The following is a 24,607-nucleotide window of genomic DNA, read 5'->3' as shown; positions in this document are numbered from 1 at the left end:
ATAGTTTATGCTTTGAGCTACTGTGACTCTTGGAAGAATTTTCCTAATTGTGTCACCCTTGTTAGGTTGGTTATAACTGCTTATTACTTGAGAATACCTTTAAAAAAATTTTTTTTAATGTTTATTTATTTTTGACAGAGAGAGAGGCAGAGCATGAGCAGGGGAGGGGCAGAGAGAGAGGGAGACACAGAATCGGAAGCAGGCTCCAGGCTCTGAGTTGTCAGCACAGAGCCTGACGCGGGACTCGAACTCACAGACCTTGAGATCATGACCTGAGCTGAAGTCGGACGCTCAAGCGACTGAGCCACCCAGGCGCCCGAGAATACCTTTAAATACGTACACAATTGCTGGTTTTCTGCAGGATGTGGACTTAAAAGACCAACTTAAGTTATATTGTTAGAATGTAACGCTCAGCACTGCACACAGGAAAATCAAATGGGCAGTCAGCAAAACCAAGCCCGGTGGAAGCTAGCGAGCTTGTGATGTATGTGAAAGTCATGTGCTAGGTGGCCAGGCTCAGCCTCCAGCAGAATTGCTGCCAGGTGGACAGAACCGTTTCATTAAGTAATTTTAATAGAATCCAGGGCTAATGAGCATTTTCTACCATCCATTTTTGCATTTTATGGGCCATGGGATCTGCCATTAGTGTTGGAGTGTTGTGATAGCTGAGGATATTAAGTGGCAGGATGCACCGAATTATGAGAGCACTGGGCTCCATGGTGAGAGGTAACTGGCAGGGCAGAGTGACCCATCTGAACGAGGTCCTGTGGCCCCTGCCACTGCTGTGTTCTTCCTGCCTGTGCCCTCCCCCTCGTCCAGCAGTGAATTAAAAATATGAGTTCGGATTTGTTTATTTTTAAGGGCTTGAGTAGTAGTCATTCCCAAGTGTTGCACCTACCCTCATGCCTCCCACGTATCTGGTGATCATTCGGCTGCAATAAACCAGCTTATCTGATGGCTATTAGAAATCGAGACAGCTCTGAAAGTATCTTTTCCAGTTCCTTCTCTTACCAAGTTTTTCCCCCTTTTACACACCCTCTCCTCGTGCATGCACACACACACACACACACAACTGGGATCTTCTACACACATCAGTTAGCAACTTGATATTTGTCACTTACGGTCCTTCCTCTGGGACATGGTAATAATTGGATAATATCCAGTGATATGAATGCACCTCAATTTATATAATCTTCCCCTGTTAGTGAACATTCAGCCCCACCCCCACGCCCCACCCTTTGGGCACAATGCACCACGTTGTGTTAACCGTACCTCTTTTTCCATGGTAGTGCTTTTATGAACAAGTGCATTAATGAACAAGCCCTGATCCTCACCTGTGGAACTACAGCCCTTTGGTTTATGAATACACACTGGCGTATATACACAAATGATACGCACCAGTGTCCCTTTCCAGCTGGCCAAGCAGGAACCCTCCCTGAGATAAAAGGAGGGGAATAGCACAGTCCTTCTGGACTTTTCTGTATATAACGTACCTAAAAATACACTGAGGTAACGGTATAGCAGGGTTTGAGCAAATCTTGGAGAATCTGTGATCGTACGAAACTGTTTGCCATCTTTAAAAGCATATTGAAACTTTTACAGTTTATCCATAATTGAGTTCTTCGTCTTAATGAAATAAATGGAGCCACTGGGAAGCCATCGTTAACTGGCTATTGGGCAATGCCAAAACACAATAGTATTTTCAGATGAAACGCTGTGAAATTGTTAAATTAAGCTAACAGTTTATAACTTGTCTCTTGATTAATGAACTTGTCCCTTGAGGTCATATGGCATGCACATGTGAACACACACACACACACACACACACACACACACACACACATACTCTCTCTCTCTCTCACAACAGAAGTCTGATTTCAGCTCCAGGGCTGGGTCTCTTGCATGATCTGTCTGGAAGAGCTGAGTCCTGCCTCCTCCCCTGCTGCTTGTGGTGAGGGCAGTGCTGTGAGTCACAAATGGACTTGCTGGCACAAGTTGTTCTCCAAGGTCATTTAGAAGGAAATCTATAAAGAAAGAATTTAATAGCACCATCACACATAAATGGGACTAGATGATAGGGCACCAATTCAATTCTCAATGGAAGGTGAAATGAACACGTTAATCAAATTCAGTGTTCTCTCCTGCACTGTGCTCTTCGTTTCCAGAAACCGATTCGTCCCATTAACTGGACCTGTGAAAGGAACCTGGTGCTGGAGGTTCTGCAGCTTTAGAGTTCAGTTCTGAGATTAGCCACGGCACATCCAAGTTCTTCTATGAGTCTCCTCATAAGTATCCTTTCTGGGGACTCGCTAACTTTGACGCTATCCTGATGGTTTCCAGAGTAGAGCTTTCTGAGTGCCTATCTGATTTCCTCTCCCACAAATTAACTCGGTAGGGAGGAGGAAAGCCGATTCCATTTAGTCTCCCGTTTAACCCAAGCATTTTTGGTCGTCATATAAGCAGCAGGAGGTTAGATTGATAGCACATTGGCCAAAAATATGAATTGACCACTTAGGTTCCAATGTGGGTTCTAACTTAGTTCAGCGGAGTCCAGTTTTGGTAGTGCCCCGGGGAAAAGTAGCCGTAGAAATAGCTCTTTTGAATTGATGCCTCAGGTAGGGAAGGCTGTAGGTGAAGTCATGTGTCTTCAATACTCATGGAAGGATCGAGTCTGCGTGCTGATGTCCCTTTCTCTCTTGTGGTGGCCCCACACCTAGATCCAGAACCCATGTGGTCACAGTCTTGGAATTAACCATTGTAGAGCCTTCAGGACCGAATCTGGAAGAATGCCAAGAAAATAGTTGCTACAGATTTAGCAGAAAGTCCTCTTACAAATACTCTTGCCTTGCTCGGTAAATAACGTTTTGGGAATAAACACTGAGGCAGCTGCTCCGTGGCTCAGGTAGTTTTTCTCTAGAACGTGCCATCAAGCTCATGAAGCAGAATATTCAGCCTCATTCACCGAGGTCCCCAGGTTACGTGGCAGTGTCACTGAGCGTGCTTTTGACCATCCTCTTTGCCAAGGCACAGTGTTGGTAGTGGACGTGAACGATCGGATGCACACGCGGAGGTATGCTAAGAGATGGGCTAAGATTGACATCCTCACCCCCGTATGCCCCTGGTAAAACACCTGTCGGTCACAAGATCCTAATTAGGGAAGACCGTTCCCAAAAAGAAGAAGCTTCCTTCTGTCACCTCATGAAAGAGATTATTCCTGATGCTTGGCCTCTTGTTTCTTGTACGTTCTCCCAGGAGTCTCGGCAGCCACGATTGGCTTGTTGTCTCTGAGCCCCCGCCCTCAGGGTAGCACCCCTTTCTCAGTTACAGATCTCCTGTGCGGCCTCCGTACACACAGGACTTCCTCACCTCAAACGTCCATCTCCTCCCTCCAGGAGTCACTGAGGCATCCTTGTTGTTCCGATGTGTCTCCACCCAGAGGGCACTTCTCAGACTGCTTCCTACAGACAAAAGTGTCTCCGGAGTCCTTTTGCAATCTAACTTGGACTGCCCAAATACAGTCACTCTGTTGCTGGACATGTCTCTAAACCCAGGATCCATGTGTGCTTCACGCACCCTTTTAAAGCTTATTTTTTTGAGAGAGACAGAGACAGCATGAGCAGGAGAGGGGCAGAGAGAGAGGGAGAGAGAGGATCCCACACAGGCTCCGCACTGTCGGCACACAGCCCGACGTGGGGCTTGAACTCACGAACCGTGAGATCATGACCTGAGCTGAAACCAAGAGTCGGACACTTAACCGACTGAGCCAGCCAGGAGCCCCTTTTCTCCTTTCAGAGAGAGACCCGCCGTAGGGGAGGACGGGAGCAGACGCTGCCTCGGTTATGGGGACCCTCTGGAATTCTAACCTACATTGCCTGGCCACTTGCTGTCCTGGTCAGTCCTCCTGATTCTATGCCCTGGTGCAAATACAGGCCTCTTAGAGAGGAGACTGTATTCTTTCCCCTGAAAGCTATAGAGGAAGGGCTCTAGGCCGATGAAGAGGTTAGGAATTAGGAGAAGATCACCGTGGCAACTATACGGAGGAAAAAATGTTCAGGACAATCCCTCTGGGTAACATGCGGTTTGACAGTAAAATTTAGTAGCTGAAATAGATTGTATATTTCTCTTACGATCACATTAGCAACAACAACCCTTGACGTTTCAGTCTTCAGGGCTCTACAACTGATGTAGGTAAGATTTTTGGACCTCCTAGCAGCGTGGGGTTCATTTCACAGTAGACGTGAAGCCTTTGGAAATCCGTTGCCTTTTTTCCAGACACTAATGTTTTGGTCAAATTAACTTACTTGGTCTAGAGCAAGTAATTCTCTGGGTGTATATGACTTTATTAAACTGATCGGAAAGCAAATGCAAGATATTAAATAATAATGATTTCTTACACAAACAGCCATCAGTGGCCTATGCACATACCACGCCGGGCCTACCTTCAGGCTGGGAAGAACGAAAAGATGCTAAGGGACGCACATACTATGTCAATCATAACAATCGAACCACAACCTGGACTCGACCTATCATGCAGGTATGCAGATCGTCCTACAACTTAAAATCACAGGCCACGGGAGCCAAAGTGTACATGAGCTCAGGGTTCCCGATGTGAATGTGTTGTTCTAAAGAACCCGCGTCTGAGAAAATCTTTCCTCCCCACAAAAAACGTGTTACTCTAAGCATAATACCGCCCTGAAGGAAGAATTCGGTCCTCAGATCGGTCCATCCCTAGATGCGGTTTTGAGCTGTGACATGGAAAGATACTTTCAAAGTAAGGGCCTGTCACAGTAGAGCTTCTCTCCCAGCCCCCTTTCTTTCTGCGGCTGGTTTTTAGGCTGGGCTAGTGATTCATTTCTATTTCCTTTGGATGTGTTTCCCCATCCCTGCCCCCATTATTATGTGTAATCGTTTCCTCCACACTCGAAGAGGCCAGACCTCTCATTATTGCTGGCTGTGTTGTTGTTTGGGTCCACGCTCCCAATCACATGCACAGGGGATCCTCCTACGAAGCTAACTTGTTTTTGCCTCCAAAATAGCTCGCAGAAGATGGTGCGTCCGGATCCGCCACAAACAGTAACAACCACCTAATCGAGCCTCAGATCCGCCGGCCCCGTAGCCTCAGCTCGCCGACTGTAACCTTATCTGCCCCACTGGAGGTGAGAAGGCTGCCTCGTCTAACCGGGTCGCTCTGTCCCCGGGACTTCTCGTTCTCTCTTCTCGCCTCCCTTGGATTTGAGTTTCGCAGCCCCTGTCCCCTCTCTGATCAGCCGTTGTGTCCGTGGCGCGGGGTGTTCTCGTGCGGCCTTACTTCACGCTTCTCTGTTTCGCCTTGGTCCGCATCCGTGGGCTCCCACCTGATTCCCATTCTCATTCGGCTGCCGCCACGGTCCCTTGTGCTGGAAGCGGGCGCCTCTCTTCCGAACTTGCTCCATTCTTGTTGCGTTTCACTCTTGACTGCATAATAACTCTTTCAAGTACCCATGCTTTACATTGCGTTTGAAAACATAGCCGTTGCTTTGGTCATTTTCTTTCCTTTCGACCGTAGGGCCTGTCATTGTATGGGCATACGTGTTTCCGATGCACATTCGCGTCCCTAAACCATTGCTGGGCACCTGCTTGTGCTTCTCTCCTGTGTGTGTGGGGTCCGTGCCGTCCCTTAACATCACCAGTATCAGAGTGAGAGAAGCCGGAGGGCAAATGTTGGAAGCTCCGAACTTGACTGTGTCGTAGAGATGGCCGTGGGTCCGTCCCCTGGGTTTAGGATGCTGATGACTGGGAGTGGCTGTGATCTCGTCCAAATGGGCTCTCAGCGGGTAGCAGCCATGCAAGGCCGAGTGGCTGTCTCCGTTGGTCCAGGTTTTTCTTTCTGTGCTCTGAAAACTGCCAACCCATTCCGCATTAGACTGTGAGCTCATTAAGAGCAGGGGCATGCGTTTTTTTCAGCCTCTGTAAACCTTCCATCCGTCATGTTCAACAGAGAACAAGATTTTGGGTGTGTGCTGAATAGCTGTCCACGGATCTCGGTTATAAGTACTTAACGTTGTGTGTTTAGTCAACCAAAAAAAACAAAACAAAACAAAAAAAAACCTTGAAAGTTAGAGTGGTTTCAAAGTTAAATGAATGACCAAAGCAGGTTTTTGGAGCTTCTCCCTCGTCCCTCTCCAAAGACGGGCGTTCGTTGATGCCCAGGTACATTTTGACCCCTCCGGGCTAGCTCGTGGTAAGAATTCTAATGCTCGTTATTATTCCTTAGGGTGCCAAGGATTCACCCGTACGTCGGGCTGTGAAAGATACCCTTTCCAATCCACAGTCCCCACAGCCATCACCTTACAACTCCCCTAAACCACAACACAAAGTCACACAGAGCTTCCTGCCACCCGGCTGGGAAATGAGGATAGCACCAAACGGCCGGCCCTTCTTCATTGACCATAACACAAAGACTACAACGTGGGTAAGGCTGCTGCTTTTCTTTGGTTCCGTTTTCCTCCCGAGGTCTGGTATGGACTCCTGGGTTTCCTTCCTCGGTGTCCGTAGTTCTCGCAGAGAAATCTCTCACTGAGCCCGACAGTTTGCCGTAGTTGGGGAAAAGGGTCGTGCCCCCCAGTGCCAGCGATTTGATGTTACTGCCTCACTTCTCGCGATGCTGTCCTTGTATCAGGTATCCTAATCTCTTTCTAAGCATGCTAATCATTTTTCTTCCATCAGTTTCTTTTTGCATTTTTAGGGCCATGATCATCTTCATTTGGTTTGTCCTTTTAAGTTTGTACCGTCCTCATCGGGTCGGTGTTTCGCACTTCTGTGCTGCGTTTTCTGTCCTTTAATTATGGGTCAAGAGATGCGCTGAGGAGTTCGGCTGTAAATCTGATGGCCCCTCCTTGTGAGCATCTTGTCAAAATTGACTGTTCTCATCCTGTTCCCCTTCCACGTGCCCCTGAATCCCCCAGGAGAAAGACTCCGTGTGAGCATGACGAGATTAATCAGAGGTGCCTGTGTAGAACTTTCCGTGCCTCTGTCATTTCTTCATTTCTTCGGCTGAATTCGCGGTGCCTTATTTAACACCACACGTAGTCCTTTTAGAAGTGAGCGGTTTGTTTCTGTCATGTGATCTCTGGACCTATGATGAAACCAAACTTGGTATTGTTGTTTCTATTTCCGATGCTGCGGGAGGTTTGCCCCCTTCCTGTCCCTGTCCCTTCCTGTCCCTATCCCTCTCTCACTCTCTGGATACAGAGCTTAACTCTGACCTCTGTCATCCGTGCTTAGAACTGACGTTATGTGAAAGCCGGTTGAGTTTGGGTGGTTGTTAGCTTGGGCTAACAGTGAACGCACGCTTTAAAATCCCCATTTCTAGAGAAGACCCTTAGTGTAGTATAGTCAGTAGAGCAGTAAACATTGTGTTAAGAAAGACACCTGAACCAAAGTGACCTGGATTGTCACTCACACTTTGCCCGCAGTGTATGTTAACTTAGTCCCTAGAGGGCTCACCCTCTAAAATCCAGTGGATCGTGAGGCAGCATGTCTCTACGAGGACATTCTCTGCACGGGGGGGCAGGAACGTGCCTTTTATTGCCGGGCATCTAGCGTCCGTGGCTCCTGTCACTGAAAAGCCTGAAGCCACTATTCCTCCCCGTCACCCTGCTGGGGGTGGGAGTGGGGGGGGGTAACCAGAAATGCTCCCCACACATTCTCAAGACTCCTTAGTGAGAACCACTCTAAAAGTTCTTCCTCTTTGGAGGTACAGGAGTGGCCTGCCAGGGGAATCTGTCATTTAGATCTGGTGACATTCATGTAGTAAGCTCCTGATCCCTGCTGAGGCATCTGCTAGCATGTTGCTTTGTTTGACTTGCCTCTTAGCCTGAAGGTCCTTTTAAGTACAGATTGGGGGGGCACATTGAGAGTGAACAATGGGCACCTGTTTGGTGCCCAAATAGACACAATAGAGACTGGGTATTAGGTCTTTGCCCTCGTGGACACAGAACCTTCGGCTTTCCTGCCGGTGATCTACTCACTCCAGCACCGCTGGGCTTTCCAGCCCTCGGCCAGCCAGGGGAGCTCCAGAAATAGGGGTAAATACTGTCGCAGTAGACGGATTAGTGTATGGAGCCGCTGTGGCTTGCCAGCATAAGCTGTGATTTGAGTCATTTGAACTAGCTTAGCAGCCCAGCCTCCTAACCTTTTCAGTCTCTCACGCCACAACTGCACTGTGACTGCCGCTGGACAGCTTTTATTTTAAATAGCACTTGGCTTTATTTATTGCCCGCATCGGTGCTGAATGAAACCCAGTTTGAATTTCCAGTTGCCCCCTTCGACCCAAGATACTTGGTGTTGACTGATGGCACCGATTTAAAATTTTAATGCGTTGAAACAGTATTTTGTCGCTGCTGTCGCTGTAGAAAACCCTGAAGGTAGCAACTGGGAATTCCACAAGTTACTACCCTTCCTCCCTACAGTCAGACGCCCCGGCACACGGCTGCCTACCCCCCCCCCCCCCCCGCCCCAAACAAAGGCCTGTATACAATGCTCTGTGTGGAAGCCACTCTCCCCATTGCTGGTTTATTATGATAAAAGATGGAGGGAAGGGGAAAGATAATTTTCAGCTTAGAATCTGTTTGGAGTTGGTGTGGGGTTGGCTTTGTTTGTTTTTAAAGAGAACAGCGTAGCTATTCGTAGAATGTGAACACTGCAGTGGAAACAGGAAGAGAAACTGGTAGGTCAGGTTGAGAATAATGAAGATACCACTTCTGCCCCCATCAGCCTGGGTGCACTTGATTAACCAGCAACATGAAAAGACACAGGCCAGTGTTTCCCTTGTATGCATCGATAGGGGAAAATTCCCTTTGAAGTCTATTTATAAAACACAGCCTTCACAAACACAACTAATGCAGGCAGCCTGCCAGCGGTCTGTCTAGGATGAAGTCAGGCCACATCCAGTGAGCATCAGTCTGTTTCTACCTGGGTCAGCAGGGCCAGGGACGCATGCGGGAGGCCACCAAGTGCCCGAGGGGAGATTACGAGAGGCCTTCACTCGTTCATTCTTCTGCTAAGGAAGCAGCCGGAAGCATGTATGTAAGAGTGTATCTCTGCCTCTTACAGGACAAAGCGTTGGCTTATTTTTGTAGCAAGCAAGAATGTACCTTAATGAAGTTGCCGGTTTGTTTTCTACCCAGGTCCAAACTAATAAGACTCAGCGTAGCCTAGGCATGGTTGCTGACCTCTTCCAGGAAGGGAAAAAAACCACAGCTGGTTTTTGAACCAGCCAGCGTCCCCAGATTTTATAAGTTTCTAAATAATTCTGCTAGGAAACCGCCCCCCCCCCCCCGCCCCTTTTTTAAAATGATGGTCTTCGCCTTCTGTTTAAAAACTCTTCCAACTGTATTGAGGGAAGGAGTTGTGAAATGGTGAAATAATGTGCTTTCCTGTGCCTGGGGACAGGGAGAAACTACCCAGTGGGGTTTGCGTATTTTATTCATTTATTTTCGTTTTTATTTCTACCATTTGAAACAGCATTCTTACTGTCCTCCCTAAAGTTGTCACAGTCTCGCGAGGCCTTGGCTGCTGTTACCTGCCCCATTACCTTGGGGAGCCTACCTCCTTGTTGAGGGGACATGCTGGGAGGATGGGCTCAATAGTGCCCTCTAGATTTAGCCCTGAGAGCCTGGTGGAAGGCAGCGAGTGCTGCCGTCATTCTGACTTGTGATGGTGTAATGAAATAATGTGACCCCGAGGGCCTCTAACCCTCCCATTCTACCGAGTCTGGGTTTCCATGCAAGGCCATTTCAGCAGACCTGTGAGATTGAGTTTTATACTTCATGCTCCTCGCCCCCATCCCCTGGCACTTTTCTGTCATTTCAGCCTCTTCTTTCTGTTTGTGTGTGCTTTAAATCACCAGCTTTTTACCGATTGTCTTTCACAGTAGCCTGTGTGTGTGTGTGATTCCAAGGCACGGCCGGTCTTGTGTGCGGTGTCCAGAAGCTAGCATAGTCAGTGGCTTGGGGGTGGTTAGGGAGGTTGCGGGGGGGGGGGGGGGGGGGGGCGGGGGCCCTGTGGTTGTGAGCTATCCCTGAGCGGGTGGCTTTTGTGGAGCTTAGAGCTCCAAGTTTCACCCTATCACAAATATTTACCCAAATTATCAGTTAATTGGACCTTATAAATCCAAACTCTTAGTGTATTCGTTTGTCCTGTATGTGTCCCAGTACACAAGGGAATATTGGGCCTGTTTCATGCCCCTGATTCCCCTTTAAAAAAGGATATCCGTAAGGTTCAGGGTCCATAGCCATCATAAACCGCTAACATGATTTACTTCTTCAGTTCGTAGTAGTGTGCTATAGTTAATAGAAAGCAAAGGTTGGCTTTAGTTTTCGATTTGGGGTTTGTTTTTTTGTAGATTTTGCCAGTTAAAAAATCTATCTATAACTTTGTTGTAATCCAGATACTAACAGTTTATATTGTTGACTTGGGACTTTTTTTTAACAGCGTGCTCGAGGTATAATTCACATGTTATACAGTTCACCTGTTTAAAATACACAGTCAAGTGGTTTTTAGACCATTGAACAATCATGTGCGACCATTCCCATAATCCATTTTTAGAACATTTTCATACCCATTATCAGTCACAAAGTGAGTTATTATTTTCCAATATTTATACCGATTATTTCATTTTCTTGTTGACTTAGGAAAATGCTGAGGCAGAAAACCTTTTAGTACTTTGACAGCAACAAAGGTTTTAATGTAATTGAAATTGGTTTTTGGGTGTTTTGTTTTGTTTTCAATCTCAGGCTTACTTGGTTGACAATGTCCTATTCTGAGTCTTATTTGTTTTCTAATCTTTGGAGTTGAAAATAGGAATTCTCAGCGTTCCATCGCATTTTTGTTGAGTCTGTGTAAGTGAGAGGCAGCTCCCAGACTCTGGGTCGGAGCCTTCGGGCATGCTCTCATTGTCTTGCTCAGTTTCCTCATCTGAAGCAACAGAGATCCTGTGCCCAGCTCGTAGCAGGGTAGTTGCAAGATGATCCATCTGCCTGTTCTTTCTAAGTCAGAAAGCACGACCCAAGATGTCAGGGTACATATATTTCTCTTTCGTGGGTTCTTTGTAGTATCTTATGAGCCATACCCCTTAAGAAAAATCTTTGGCAAACTTTTGAATATTAGGACGTAAATGGGAGTCTAATTTGCAGAGTTTGATCAGGACTCTCAGGAAAGTTCTCTAGTAGGGATATGAAAGTTTTTGTGATGAGGCCATCTACGTATGGGCAAAACATGACTTGACCGTCAGCCCAGATTCAGATTCTCTGCTCTAGATCAAGGAGTTAGAAGGGCGGGCAGCAGGAAACCCAGGCACCGTTGGAAAGGCTGGCTGCCCTCACACAGAGCTCAAGACCCGAGAGATTTTCAAACCACTGTCCCTATTCCTTCTGCAGAGTAGAGCCTCACGTTCACTGGCGCCCTCCATTCTGGTTTCCATGGTAACATCGCTGCGGGGACTTTTCCTCTTCACCTGCTCGAGGTCTCAGGGAAAATGCTTAACCTTTTGTTTAAATCTTCTCACCATCCTGCTTTCACCAAGGACAAGAAGAGTAAAATCTTTCTTGCGAGTTGGTCAGCCAGCCTCCCTACACCAAGAAAGGTCCTCCCCTCCCCCATGCAGGCAAGAGTGCAGATCCCTGCACGCGCAGCCTGGTTGCCTTGGAACACACAGCTCCAGAAGGGGAGGAACCAGTGAGTACACACACAGAACCACTCTTAACGTCTTCTGCCTTGTCCATTTTTTTTGCAGGAAGATCCACGCCTGAAATTTCCAGTTCATATGCGGTCAAAGGCATCTTTAAACCCCAATGACCTTGGCCCTCTTCCTGTGAGTACACTGGAGACGCGTGGACAAGTCCGAAAATGTGTATCCGTTCATCTGCCCGGTGTTGATGGGGAGCCCCTGTAGGCCTTCCCTTTGTCCAGGCTTTTGGGGTCCCGCTGGTCTGTAGTTTCTTAATAGGAATGGGTGCATGGCTGAATTCTGATAGTACATACAGTTTATGCCCAGTACTTGTGAAAGAGGTTTCAGTATTATTAGCAGCTAGTAGAAAGTAGACTCGGTAACTAGGATGTAAGGGACATTCTCTACACATGACAGTTTGAGCAGTGCGCATTTAGTCTGTAACTCAGCAACCACTGAGTTCTGTCCTTACTGCGAATTTAGCCACTGGGATGGACACATTAAAAACAGTGGGAGAAAAAGGCCTAAGTAATCACAGAGCATTTCTGTAAGTCATTTAGCCTGCAGTCCCTGTTCTTCTTGTTTTTCTTCCTTGTTGAGGACTGTTTTATAAATTTAACTTTTTATCAGTTTATTCTCTTTGGGGGCCCAAGTTGGAGTTGAGCTATTTGGGTTTTGAACGAAACTTGCGCCATACGTCCTTTTCAGCCCTCCCCAAGTCCAAAAGCCTTACAAGGGCAGGAAGGTGGGCAGGGGCGGACAAGGACTTGAGACGCTTTTAGAATGAGGGTGCTGGGAGTTCTTTGATGGTGATCTTCCAAACACAAGAACTTTTCTGTTGGCCTGGTGTGTGGTATGTTATGACACAACTTGAATCTAGAAAAGGTAGGGCTCAGTCTTTACTCAGCAGGTTTTATACAAATATCCCTCTCTCTCCGAATCTGTTTGGCTCCTGGGTTTAGATGGAAAGAACCCAGAGAGTGCCGGAGACAGCTAAGACGTGAAAGGCAACGTGTTGTCCTGATCTGTTGGACTCCTGAGTTTCCGATAGCAAGTAGGCACAGTTGAGACAATGAGGGCACACCAGCCTTACCTTGGAAAAAATACCCAAATCCATTTAGTTCCTGAGTCCCAATAGTAGAGCCCACACCAGAGAATCTCTGTATGAGGGCTTTCAGCCACCTGGTGACAGGGCTAAAGCATCTCTCTGACATTTTTAAATTAACCCTCCTCCCTTCAGTCCTCAGTAAATATTCATTTAATTAAATGAGCTTATTCAATCCTAAACTCGACTGTTGCATGGAATGCTGAAGTTTCCCTTTGAAGCTTTTGAAATATGAACCCCTGTTTCCCGTTCATCATGCAGTGAGTGAAGGTTTCTAAGACTAGTGAACATGTGGTCAAGAGTTAACTTGAAATGTTTGTAGTTTATTTATAACCTAAAACTGCACCCCTATAAGAGAAGAATAAAAAGTGTGTCCTAGAGTGTTTAAATTTAGCCATTGATTTTTGGAACTGTTAGCTAATGTTTGGATTCTCTCTCCCTCCCTCCCTCCCTCCCTCTCCCCCCCACCTTCTCCCCTTCTAATACCAGCCTGGTTGGGAAGAAAGAATTCACTTGGATGGCCGAACGTTTTATATTGACCATAGTAAGTAGACTCTTTTATAGACACGTAGGCATTGCAGGTAAAGGGATGGGGGGGCAGGGAGTCATTCAAATATTATAGTGAAAGGTTTGTCATTTCACTCTTTGTCTAGGCAGCCAGGTGTTATGTGGAGAGAATGATCCCAGAGAATCAGTGCCCTCGTACGGTACTGTGCATTCATCTAAGTTTGCTTTAAACTAGCCCATCAGGCTTTCACCCGATTTGATCTTGTGGCCTATTAACTTTTTTTTTTTTATTAAAAAAATTGGGGGGGTTAGATAACCCCTTGATTTCTGCGCTTTTAATAAATACACTCTAGTAATAGAAAATAAGCTTTTAGAAGTCATGATTGAGTCGAAAATCTGTGTGAGCAGTGCTTGAAGCAGCATGTTAAGTTTCTTAAACACTGCTTTCAAAGGTCTTATGGCAAGAAGCCCATTCTGACTTATTTTCTATTCATGGCATGCTTCTTTGCACCCAACGCACTAATACATACACAGTTCGTATCTTGAAATGATAGCATATTTGCTCCATCACCTATGAATAAATGCGTGGTTTCTCATTTCAACTAAAAGTTAAACTAATAAAGGTTTTGCTTTTAGGCAGTGGGTTTTTTGTTTTTGTTGTCGTCGTTGTTGTTGTTGTCGTTTTGAAGTGACATGTTCTCCAGGGGAGCATATATGTTTTTGCGTATCCCTTAAAACTTCTGAAAAATACGTATTTAAAAGAAGTTTTCAATTATATTTACAAATGTGTGCAGTTGGTAGTATTTTGATCTTTATTTTCATTTGGTTCATGAACCACAAGTCTACGCCGGGTTTCTCTAGCCTCACGTTCTCTTAACTAACCCAAACTACACTGATGAGCCACTGGTGGGAAATCTGGCCACAAGGACTCCTCGTGGATGGGGAGTGCCACTGTCTCCTAGGTCTTGTGCCTCTTCTGGGGGTTACTGAATGAGTGTCCTGTACACTTTCACTTTGAGGCACAGGAACTGAATAAACTAAGCAAGAACCCCAGCGGCTCACAATCACACCAAAAGTGGAAGTCTTAAATGGATCAGGGGGCGGGCTGCCCTTTTAACCCTTTGGTAAAAATCGGGTATCTCAAGGGTACGTAGGCTTAGTTTTGTCTTTGACCAGTAAAAGTATCCAGGGTTTGCCTGCTTTCCAGAATTTTACAGTGAGCATAAATTGCTACCATAACTGCTTTAACCTTACTTTTTTCTCTAATATGTCTTTATAATTCTACTCATCACATACATGATTTGTTAAAATAAGGAAGGGGCCACACCTCTTTTTCCCACCAAAACCAGAAAATAATTTCTCTTTTAGTTTTTATGCATTTCAGTTTCAGTTTTCAAAGGTAGGTACGAATAATAACGATCTTTCTCTTCAAATAAGGCCTTAACCAGTAACACAGCCTCGGTCTGCTATGCACAGAACATTTCACACAACCTTGTGGCCACGTTCTAGCCGGTGATCTGATGTTCAGGTCAACCTGAGAAGAATTTTATAAACACTCTTAATGCAAGGGCCCCCAAACCAGAAAAATGTTACCACAGAGGGCCGTCCTAGTGGACGTTAGAAGCAATAAAGATCACAGGCTGCTTTTCTAGTGGTGTGCATAGTCCTACCATAGTATGTTGTAGATGCTTGATAAATGGTGACATGATGTTAATTCGTGGAGGGTCAGTGGTGAAGACATGGGGAAGTTGATGTCCTTGGTCAGCAGGTGGAGAGAACTTGCCTTAGAGAAGCAGCTGTGCCTCCAGCCCGAGGCTTGACCCCCTTCTGTTTGCCAGGAGGCAGGACAGGGTGATTTTGCTGCATGCCTCGGCAGTTCCTTACTCCTAATGGGTCCGCCGGTCCCTCCAGACGCACAGCTCCCTCGCTCCACATTCCTCTCGCCAGAACAGACAGCTTGCAGAAGGCTTCCCTTTGCTCCTGGGGATGGTGTAGGCCTGGCACAGAGCCTGGTTGATCTAAGCTACAAAAAGAGGTGCTCCTTGTGGTGCTTTACCTGGAGACGAAAGTTTGCCCTGCCTCGACCATACAGAAAAGTTCTCCAAACCAGATACTAAGAGTGGAAATTAGGCGAGCAGAAGCTATGTTTACGATCACCTCATTTGCTGTAGATGCAACATTTCTGCCATTTCTCCCTGGTTTGTCAAGGTTTGCTCAGTCACAGGCTATAAAGTAGGGTACATATCCATTAAAATAAATCCATCTGCTTTTTCACCAAAATGCAGTCTGTGAAAAGTGCAGGAACACCTGTCTTTTTAAGCAGCTTTCTCAAGCCAGCAGGGGTACTCCAAAATGCATTTAATCACCTTGTAGGTGCCGTTTAGGAATGTATCACCTTCCAAATGAGCCTCTCCTTCTAAGCAGTTTTCTCCTATCTGATTTCTTTTTTTTTTTTTTAATTTTTTTTTTTAACATTTATTTATTTTTGAGACAGAGAGAGAGCATGAACAGGGGAGGGGCAGAGAGAGAGGGAGACACAGAATCTGAAACAGGCTCTAGCCTGAGCTGTCAGCACAGCTTGAATCTAGAGCACAGCGCAGAGCCCGACTGAGCTCTTAGCACAGAGCCCGACGCGGGGCTCGAACTCACGGACCGCGAGATCATGACCTGAGCCGAAGTCGGCCGCTTAACCACCTGAGCCACCCAGGCGCCCCGTGTCCTATCTGATTTCTAACAAAGTTCACCTCATTTTGCTGTCCTGCGTGCAGGACAGGAACCAGGTCATCCGTACGTGTAGCATTTTACACGTGCACACAGCGTGTGAGAGATTCACAGTCCTCTTACCTTCCATCGTGATCAGGACGTGTGACTGCGCATGAATGACAAAGAACCGCAGTAGACTTGTCTTTTAAGTAACGAGGCTATTTATTTTCTGCTTCATAAAACTCTTTTAAGAAGTCACACATTTCTAAGATTAAAAATACTCAGCCATCTTAAAGAGGTAGTTTCAGGGGGCGCCTGGGTGGCGCAGTCGGTTAAGCGTCCGACTTCAGTTCAGGTCACGATCTCGCGGTCCGTGAGTTCGAGCCCCGCGTCGGGCTCTGGGCTGATGGCTCAGAGCCTGGAGCCTGTTTCCGATTCTGTGTCTCCCTCTCTCTCTGCCCCTCCCCCATTCATGCTCTGTCTCTCTCTGTCCCAAAATAAATAAAAAACGTTGAAAAAAAAAAAAATTTAAAGAGGTAGTTTCAGAAGAGACCAAGTCTGGACCTCTGTAGCCCCTGTCTCCAGCCTGGAGTAAAGTTAAGGCAGATCTTGACCTGAATCTCTACCTCTCTCAAGGATTCTGTGGTTCTTCTTAAAGACCAGGTGTGTCCAGCGGCTAAGTCCATGGCCACAGGTGTCTTGGATACAAAGCTAGAAGAGAAAATAAAACTCCAATGAGGCTGTAAAATCCTGCCTTCATCTTTCCTGCCACCAGTCTTACCAAACCAGTTAATCATAGCTATAAATTAACTGTGGTTTTTTCCCTCTTCTCCTTCATTCTTGTCCCTTTATTTGGAATACAATGTTGGAGGACCAAAAGCGAGTTTAGATTCAAAAGTTTTAGGAAAAAAATGAGCAAACGGCCACCGCACATTCACATATTGACAATGCTTAGCTGCAAAATCGTTCTTTATTATAACCACACAGAAACTTGCGTGGTTCTGAAGGCTTAGACTGTTTTAAGAGGGAATCTGTTTTCGCCATCAGATTCGTTCAGTCATTTGAAACATAACATACGAGGCTCCTGTCACATTCTAGGAAGTGTGTTCCATGGTGCAGAGGGGGCTGCAGAGATGAGTAACACCAGCCCCTGTCCTTGAGGGACTTCTGTTCTAGAAAATACCTCTAGTCCCAGGAGGTATTTTCAAAAGTGATGCGTAGAGGAATGAACCAGTTTTGCAGATGCAGAAGCAAAGACCATACCTGCTCAGTGCATGGCTGAGCACTAGGGCTCTGGGATGTCTGCAGGAGGGCCTCAGGGACAGATCATTTTTCAGGTGGGTCCCACATGAGGAGTTAGACGTATCCAGGAAAGCCAGGTGGAGAGCGACCCCGGGAAGGAGAGAACGTGCGAGCGTATGAAGGTATTGCAGACTCTGCCACGGTCAGAGAACTGTGCTTAGGGTGCACGTGGCCAGCATGCAGAGGAGGCTGGCGTGGCACACAGGTCAAAGGGTGCCCGCCAGGGACGGGAGCTTGGGTCCCTTCTGCAGGCAGGAGGGAGGTCCTGAGGCATTTTCTGGAAGGGGGCGTGACAATGGTCAAATCCTTTCTTTAGAAAGATCCATCTGGCAGAACCACAAAGGCGGTCTTGAACAGGGACGAGTGAGACCGAGGCCAGGGAAGCATAGAGAGTAGTCCACGGAAGAGATGCGCCCTCCAGAAAGCAGCTTTTTCAGTGAGACGGGACGGTTTCGGGAGCACCAGAGGAGAATGGCAAGGGGGGATGGGCGTGGGGCCAGCGCTGGGTTTGAACAGTGAGCGCACTGATACTGGCATTCGGGAATACAGAGTCACAGGAAGGGTTTGGGGTGCTGGAAAATGATGGGTTCAGTTTTAGTAGAGTTGGATTTGAGGTCACTGGGAGAGGCAGTGGCTTGACGTTCCAGTCTGGACGGACCACGCGTAGGTGCTCATTGATTCACTTCCGCTTCGACAGTATCCAGGTGATGGGATTGTAGTCCAGGGAGCCGTTACTCAGCTGTGTTCTGTTTATTTGGTTTTCTTTTCTCCCATTCTCCATCACAATGGCAACTTTGACTTTCCAGAGTCTTCCGTTCAGGAGGTAAGGGACCCAGAATGCCTTTTGGTAGTTTCATTTTAAAACTTTACCTCTCCTTTTATTAAAATAATTATGTCAGACTTGGAAAATTTCCTGGTATGGTCATTAAAACTGAGTTTATTAGCTATTCTTCTCAGTCCTCTTTCAGAGTATACAGGAAATAAACAGAATCCGTATTCTTAAATAATTTCCTTTTTTTTTTTTTTTTTTTAGCCAACTTAGATTCCCTAAAACTCCAGGGAGAACCCATTTTCTCCTAGTCTGCCCTCCCTGTATCTTTCACGCAAGTCCCTCCCCGCCCCCCCCTCCCCCCCCGCCACAGTAATTCCTAAAATCTTGAATCATGCACAGTCACAAAACCCAAGTGATTCAGAGCAGCTACTGCACATTATCACCTACCCCCCTGACGTGGTTGTATAGGCAGCATTGAACAGTCTTGCTGACATTGACTCACTTAGAAGAAGGAAATCTCCTCTTGCCAACTTGGCCAAAAGGGAGACCTTCCTCTGCAGTCTTCCTCTGCTGTAGCTGATCTCATTTTTTGGCCCGCCGTAGTTGCCTTGATTTTTGCGTGCGTATGGGTGACGCATGTCATGGATTATTCATGGGTTCATTGTCGGGTTCTTCATTGAAAATGGGTTTTTTCAACACGACAAGCCAAGAAAAAAGTATTTGAAATGAGACAAATCCTGTGTGTGTTTTCACTTTTTAGGGACTAAGACCTCTTATGCCCTTTTTCAGTTAAAGGAACATCAAGATCAAGTTATAAATCCTTGAGAGAACAGGGGTTTATAACTGAAATTTTGGCAGATTTCCTGCCAAAAACCGTGTGAATAAATGGTTTTGCTTTAGTTTTGCCTTTTTGATGGCGTGTTTTTAACTAAACAGTATGAGGGGTGGAGTGCTACATACCATGTTCTCTTCTAACCCTGGAACACTAAGGGATTTATTTGGGGGACCAGTATGAGAGATTGGACAGCTCTTGCAAAATCCAGAAATAATTCTTTTTAAGACATTTTTGATGTAGACTAGATTTGAACTAATACGCTGATTTTTTTGTTTTTTATTTATTTATTTATTTTAACATTTTCAGATAGCAAAATTACTCAGTGGGAAGACCCAAGACTGCAGAATCCAGCTATTACTGGTCCGGTCAGTATCCTCAACCTCTTAACTCTTCAGTGTAAAACTTGGGTTGCATCTAAGCACATATTTCTTTCTTTCTTTTTTTTTTTTTTTTTAATGTTTGTTTATTTTTGAGAGAGTGGGGGGGGGGGGGAGGGGCAGAGAGAGAGGGAGACACAGAATTCAAAGCAGGCTCCAGGCTCTGAGCTGTCAGCACAGCTCAGAACGGGGCTCGAACTCACAAACCATGAGCCCTAAGTCAGACGCTTAACCAACTGAGCCACCCAGGCGTCCCTAAGCACATATTCCTTGTATATTACTGCTTACCTGGTGCTCTGGGCTTGGTATGGTTGACTAGGTTAGCATCGCCCCCCTCTCTTCTTCACTGCAGTTCCCGGGCGGGGGGTACGTCTGCATTTGCCTCTTCGAAGAGCTTTCACTATAAAGGAAGAGAAAGTGCTTTGCTAATGGTAACCAAAACTAAACATTGTTTTCCCCTTTGTAAAAAGGTGGATTAAAAGTATAACAATCAAAACGTCCTCTCTTCTATCTGAAGCCGAGCCCTATATCTGTAGAGTTTTGTCCTTTCTTGGGGCCAAGGGGAGGGGGGGGGCGGGGTAAATGTACACTAACAGATTGAAGCTGTATTCTGAATCTCTTCCAGCGCGGAACGTCTGTAAAAGTTTGGGTGAGGTTGTAGCCAACCTCTGGAGCTGGCAGGGTTAAGAACCTTTGTCTCTGCTGACCCACTGACTTTCTCACAGTGTCCGCATACACGCCGGGTGCGAGAGGAAGCTAGGTAGAGCCCCCTTTTAAAATACTGCCGCACGCTGTGTTCATAAGGAAGAGCGAGAACCCCCCTGTCCCTGAGCAGTAACAGTCACTTGCTACTGAACACCCGTGAGCAGACTGTCGAATGGGTCATGGTCTGCAGGGAACGTACCAGCGTCTTTGGTCCATGTGGATATGAGTGCGGGGAGCTAATTTGGAATTACAGGAAGTGTGTGGGGTCAGCAAAGCATTGCAAACTTGGGAATCTGTTAGAAACTGGAGGAGCAAAAGGAACTGAAGTATATTGAGTGCTGAGCTAAAAGGCCAGCAGGCGTGTTTAAGATACTACTTTTGTGGCTTTAATCTGATTCAGTTCACGTTATGTTTTGAATTACAAAGGTAAGTCCGTTTGAAATCCTAGAAGGTAATATCATGCAAACCCACCTTAATACCTGACATCCCCTTAATTTGTTGATTTCTTTATTGGCTTTGTTCAGCTGCTTTGCTGCCGTGTGACGCAAAGTGCCCAATCATACCTGAGTTAAAACAGCTGCTTTTTATGTACCTTCAACACCTGCCTTACCATGGCTTCCTTTTGATATTTTCACATTCACAAGAAGGTGTGTTAGAGTCCTATTTTCTCTTCTACGTCATGAGAAACAAGGTATTCAAGAATCAATGCTGTTTTCGAGCAACAGAGGACTTTTGACATAATTCTGAAACCTTTTGAGATATTTCTGTCGTTTTACTGATCATCTGCCTTCACTCAAACGCTGTCAGTTCTTACCGATTTCTACTGAAAATTGCGTAGCATCATAAGTCCAAGTAAATTTGACCCAAAGAGAGATCTTTTTTTTTTTTAATTAACAAAAGAGCCATGTTTATGCTTTCATTAGTAGTAGAGATACTTCTTTCAGTAAGAGCATGTGTATTTAGGTAATTATCGACTTAGTGTAGACACCTGGCTTTGGTTGTCATCAGTTCTGAATATTTGGTAATTTCCATGATTTCTTTCTCTCCTTGACTTTACAAGCTATTTAGAATGTGCTGTTAGTTTCCAGGAGTATGGAAGGGTTTTTGCCTGTCCATTTCTTACTAATTTTCTAATTTTATTGCATTGTGGCCAGAGAATACTATGAAATATTGATTACCAGATATTTGAAACTTCCTTGTCAGCTTGCCTTTTTTTAATTAATGTTCTTTCTGTGTTTGAAAAGAATGTGTATTCTGTCTTTGTTGGGTACAAAGTTCTTTATATGTCCATTAGCTCAAGCATATTATCCGTTTCCGTCACTGCTTTTTATCCTGGCTGTTCTGTCTAACCAAGACAGGACTGTCACAATCTCCCACAGTGAGCATGGCTTTGTCCGTCAAGGACATTCACTTTCTCTTCGTTAGTATTTGCCTGGTATGTCTTTTTCCCCTCTTTAGCTATGTTTTCTCTCTCTCTCTCTCTCTCTCTCTCTCTCTCTCTCTCTCTCTTTTTTTTTTTTTTTAACCTTCTATTACATTGATAAAGTACCCTTTATTTTCTTTCACTTTCTATACTTGCTTGGAAGTTGTATTTTCTGTTCCTTAGTGCTTATGTTAAAATTTGTAACCAACACCCTTAATGTCAAAATTAATCACTCTCTCTTCCTGAGTAGGATGAGATTTAGGGAACTCTCACGCCGCTCTTCCCACTCACTTTGCGTTGTTCAGTGACATTTGAAAACTTTAGAAAACAGTCATTAACATTTTACCTTTTTTTTCAACAGCTAGTGCTTGTTTATTTCACTTACATGTAAGTGAATTTCTTTGCCCACCATTGGTTCTTGCACCTGCTGTTTCCAGGTTTTCTTCTGAATGAAGTATAGTTCCTGGTTCTCAGAGTCTTGTCTACAGATCAGCAGCATCAGAATTATGTGGAAACTTGTTAGAAATGCAAATTTAGGAGTCCCAACTCAGGCTACTGAAAATCAGCAACTTTGGCGGGGGAGATGGGGGGGGGGGGGCAGCAAAATCTACATTTGGACAAACCTTTCCAGGGATTGTGATGCCTGCTCAAGTTTGAGAGCCTCTGCTCGGGCAGCACTGTCTCGAGAGCAGGGAAACTCTCAGTCTGAGGGAGAGGGCTTATCTGCCCTCTCTGTTAAATGGTAGGTCAGCCATAGTAGAAGCCTTTGGTTAACAATTCCTTTCCTAATACTTTGGAGATATTCTTTCTTGTCCCTCTGGCCCCCGTAACTGTTGAGAAACTTGTTATCAATCTGATTCTTGGTTTGGGGTGGGTAAATCCTCCTTTTCTCTGGCAGTTTTGAATTTCCTCTGTGACTTTTGGTGTTGTATAATTTTACTGTCCTGAACCTCAGTGTGGATTTCTTTATTCTGCTTTGGGCTCACTGTAATCCTTTAATATGGGGCCCGTGTCTTTCCTCCATCCTGGAAAATTCTCAGCAGTTGTTTCTTCATATACCACATCTTTGCCGTTCTTCCTGGTTATCTGTACCAGTAACTCCTCCTGGGTATGTGATTCTCTTTTATGTTCTGTCTTCACCTCTTCGCTCTTTGTGTTTTGTCTCTCTCTTGTGGCTGTACTGTGGGCTTGGCTCTTCCAGTTCATTCTTTTTTAAGCTTTTCATAATCAGCCCTTTCCCAGGTCATTGTGTCTGTGGTTTCAGTAATCGTGTTTAATCACTCATTGTTCTATTGGGTGTTTTTAAATTTGCTCGGTCTTTTCAGTTATTGTTATTCTATCATGTTCTTTTAATTTTTTTTATTTTTTTATTCATACTCAGCCGTCTGATCATTCTTCAGATGCATATTCCATATCCTCTTTCAGATGATTCTGTTATCTCTGGCCATAGGGGCACTAAATCCCCCCACATGTTATGTCTGTAGACTTTCCTCAGCAGTAGTTCAGTGCAGTTTATAACCAATTCAGTGTATGATTTGTGTGTGTGCGCTCATCTTCCCCCACCCCCCCCACCCCCCCACCATGAGGCATTTATAAGTCCTGACCTGTATTTACTGTTAACTTCTTAGCTTGGGATCATGCAGGCCCAGTTAATGTAACTGTGGACTTCATACCCGCTTTGGTGTAGGCATAGAGTATGAATTCATTACAGGTCTGTTTCTTTTTGTTTTTCTCTCGTTTGTGGTCCTGGACAGAAGGTAAGCTTCCTTACAACTTTCCTGGGCTGGTGGGTAGCGCTTTCTTGTCCCCATGTCAGATGTAGGTTTTTAAACAGGGAACTCTGTTCTTACTCCCTAGGTCATACAGACCGTAGGCCAACTTCTGTGTCCCAGCGTAAGGATTAAAGCCCCAGCCCAAGCACCAAGTCACGTCCAATGCCCGCTTCTTTAATTTTAAGTCTTCCTGCTTATCTGGAACCTAGAGTTTCTCTTTTTCCCAAGTTTTAAAAATACCCAGATTAGGGGCATGGGGGGCGGGGTGGGGTCCCTGTCTGTGGCAGCTCAGCATAGCATTACTCTAAGTCAGTATGCTCTCTGTGTTACAAGCATCACCAGCGAAAGCGTTGACCAAGTGCTGTCCATGCTCGCTGCTCTTATGAATACCATCTCATGTTTGTGTAACGCTTTGTACTTCCCCGAGAACTTCATAATCAGCTGCCTTGAAACTCATAGCAAGCCCCTCAGGAAAGTAGGGAAGATGTTGCTATTCCCCATCTGTCAGAAGCTCACAAGGCTAACTGTGTTGCCATTCGTTCCAGAAAATATCAGAAGTGGGACCAGAGCTCCCAAGTGTAACCGGCCTCACCAGTCTCCATGTCAGACACGAGTTCTTTTCTTTAAGGGGCTGCAGCATCAGCTGGACTAGAAGGACAGGAAAAAATTTAGCACCGACTTGACACAATAGGAGCAGAAATATCTCAGCATCTTATTTCCACCCACATACAGTCAGCACCCCCCAGGTTACAAGTCAGATAAGACAGCAGAGAGCACAGGCTGGGAGCGACATTTTAAAACACGTTCCCCCCTGTCACTTAAGACTCCTGAACTCACATTTTAAGCCTTTCTGTAACATTTCCAGGAGGGAAGCAAAACCCAAAAACAGTTGCCGGGAATCACGGATTTTTGGAAATGGAAGAGCCTTCGAATTCATCTAGTCTGTTTCTTCTGCTTAACTGGGAAGAAATTCCGTAGTCGGGAAGTTACATCACAGGGCTAGCTGGAGCTGGAGTCTGCCTTACAAGTCAGGTCTTCCAAAGCCAGCATGACATAATGAAAGGACATAACTTCTCAGCTTAATGTCCCTCTGTCACGGTTAACCACAGCTAAGAACATCAGCCAGACACTTTTCTTTGCAGTCCACTCACTGCTCACAGTCATGGTTTATTCCCTCCTGCCACTCTGGGTTCTGCCCAGATAGCCCTTCCTCAGAGCTTCCTTCCCTGACCATCCCTACAAAATAGCCTACCAGGAACTCTCTCTCAGTGATGCTCAGTCTCATAGCATTTACCACTATGCACTCATTTCTTTCTTACTCCCTGTTACTCACAGTAGCTTGAAAGCTCCAGGAGGGAACAGGGGAAGAAATCTTTGGTTGATGTGCCATTATTTCCTT

The 24,607-nt window shown here is 45.7% G+C and overlaps 1 protein-coding gene across 14 annotated transcripts in view; it reads left to right on the top strand.

Moving 5' to 3' along the window:
- The window catches only part of NEDD4L (NEDD4 like E3 ubiquitin protein ligase), a 343,799-nt gene that overhangs the window by 284,486 nt on the left and 34,706 nt on the right, over window positions 1-24,607 (top strand). For 7 of the 14 annotated variants that reach the window (XM_058691969.1, XM_058691972.1, XM_058691973.1 and 4 more), the window contains 7 exons: window positions 4,403-4,534; window positions 5,037-5,156; window positions 6,254-6,451; window positions 11,774-11,851; window positions 13,302-13,356; window positions 13,466-13,519; window positions 19,238-19,296. In XM_058691969.1, coding sequence (XP_058547952.1) covers window positions 4,403-4,534; window positions 5,037-5,156; window positions 6,254-6,451; window positions 11,774-11,851; window positions 13,302-13,356; window positions 13,466-13,519; window positions 19,238-19,296 — 696 coding nt within the window. The remainder of the gene's footprint in view (window positions 1-4,402; window positions 4,535-5,036; window positions 5,157-6,253; window positions 6,452-11,773; window positions 11,852-13,301; window positions 13,357-13,465; window positions 13,520-19,237; window positions 19,297-24,607) is intronic. The other 7 variants (XM_058691970.1, XM_058691971.1, XM_058691961.1 and 4 more) reach the window with 3 other exon arrangements.

The sequence above is a fragment of the Neofelis nebulosa genome, chromosome 11, assembly GCF_028018385.1.
Source record: "Neofelis nebulosa isolate mNeoNeb1 chromosome 11, mNeoNeb1.pri, whole genome shotgun sequence".
Classification (NCBI taxonomy): Eukaryota; Metazoa; Chordata; class Mammalia; order Carnivora; family Felidae; genus Neofelis; species Neofelis nebulosa.
This window is presented reverse-complemented; position numbering and strand designations above follow the sequence as displayed.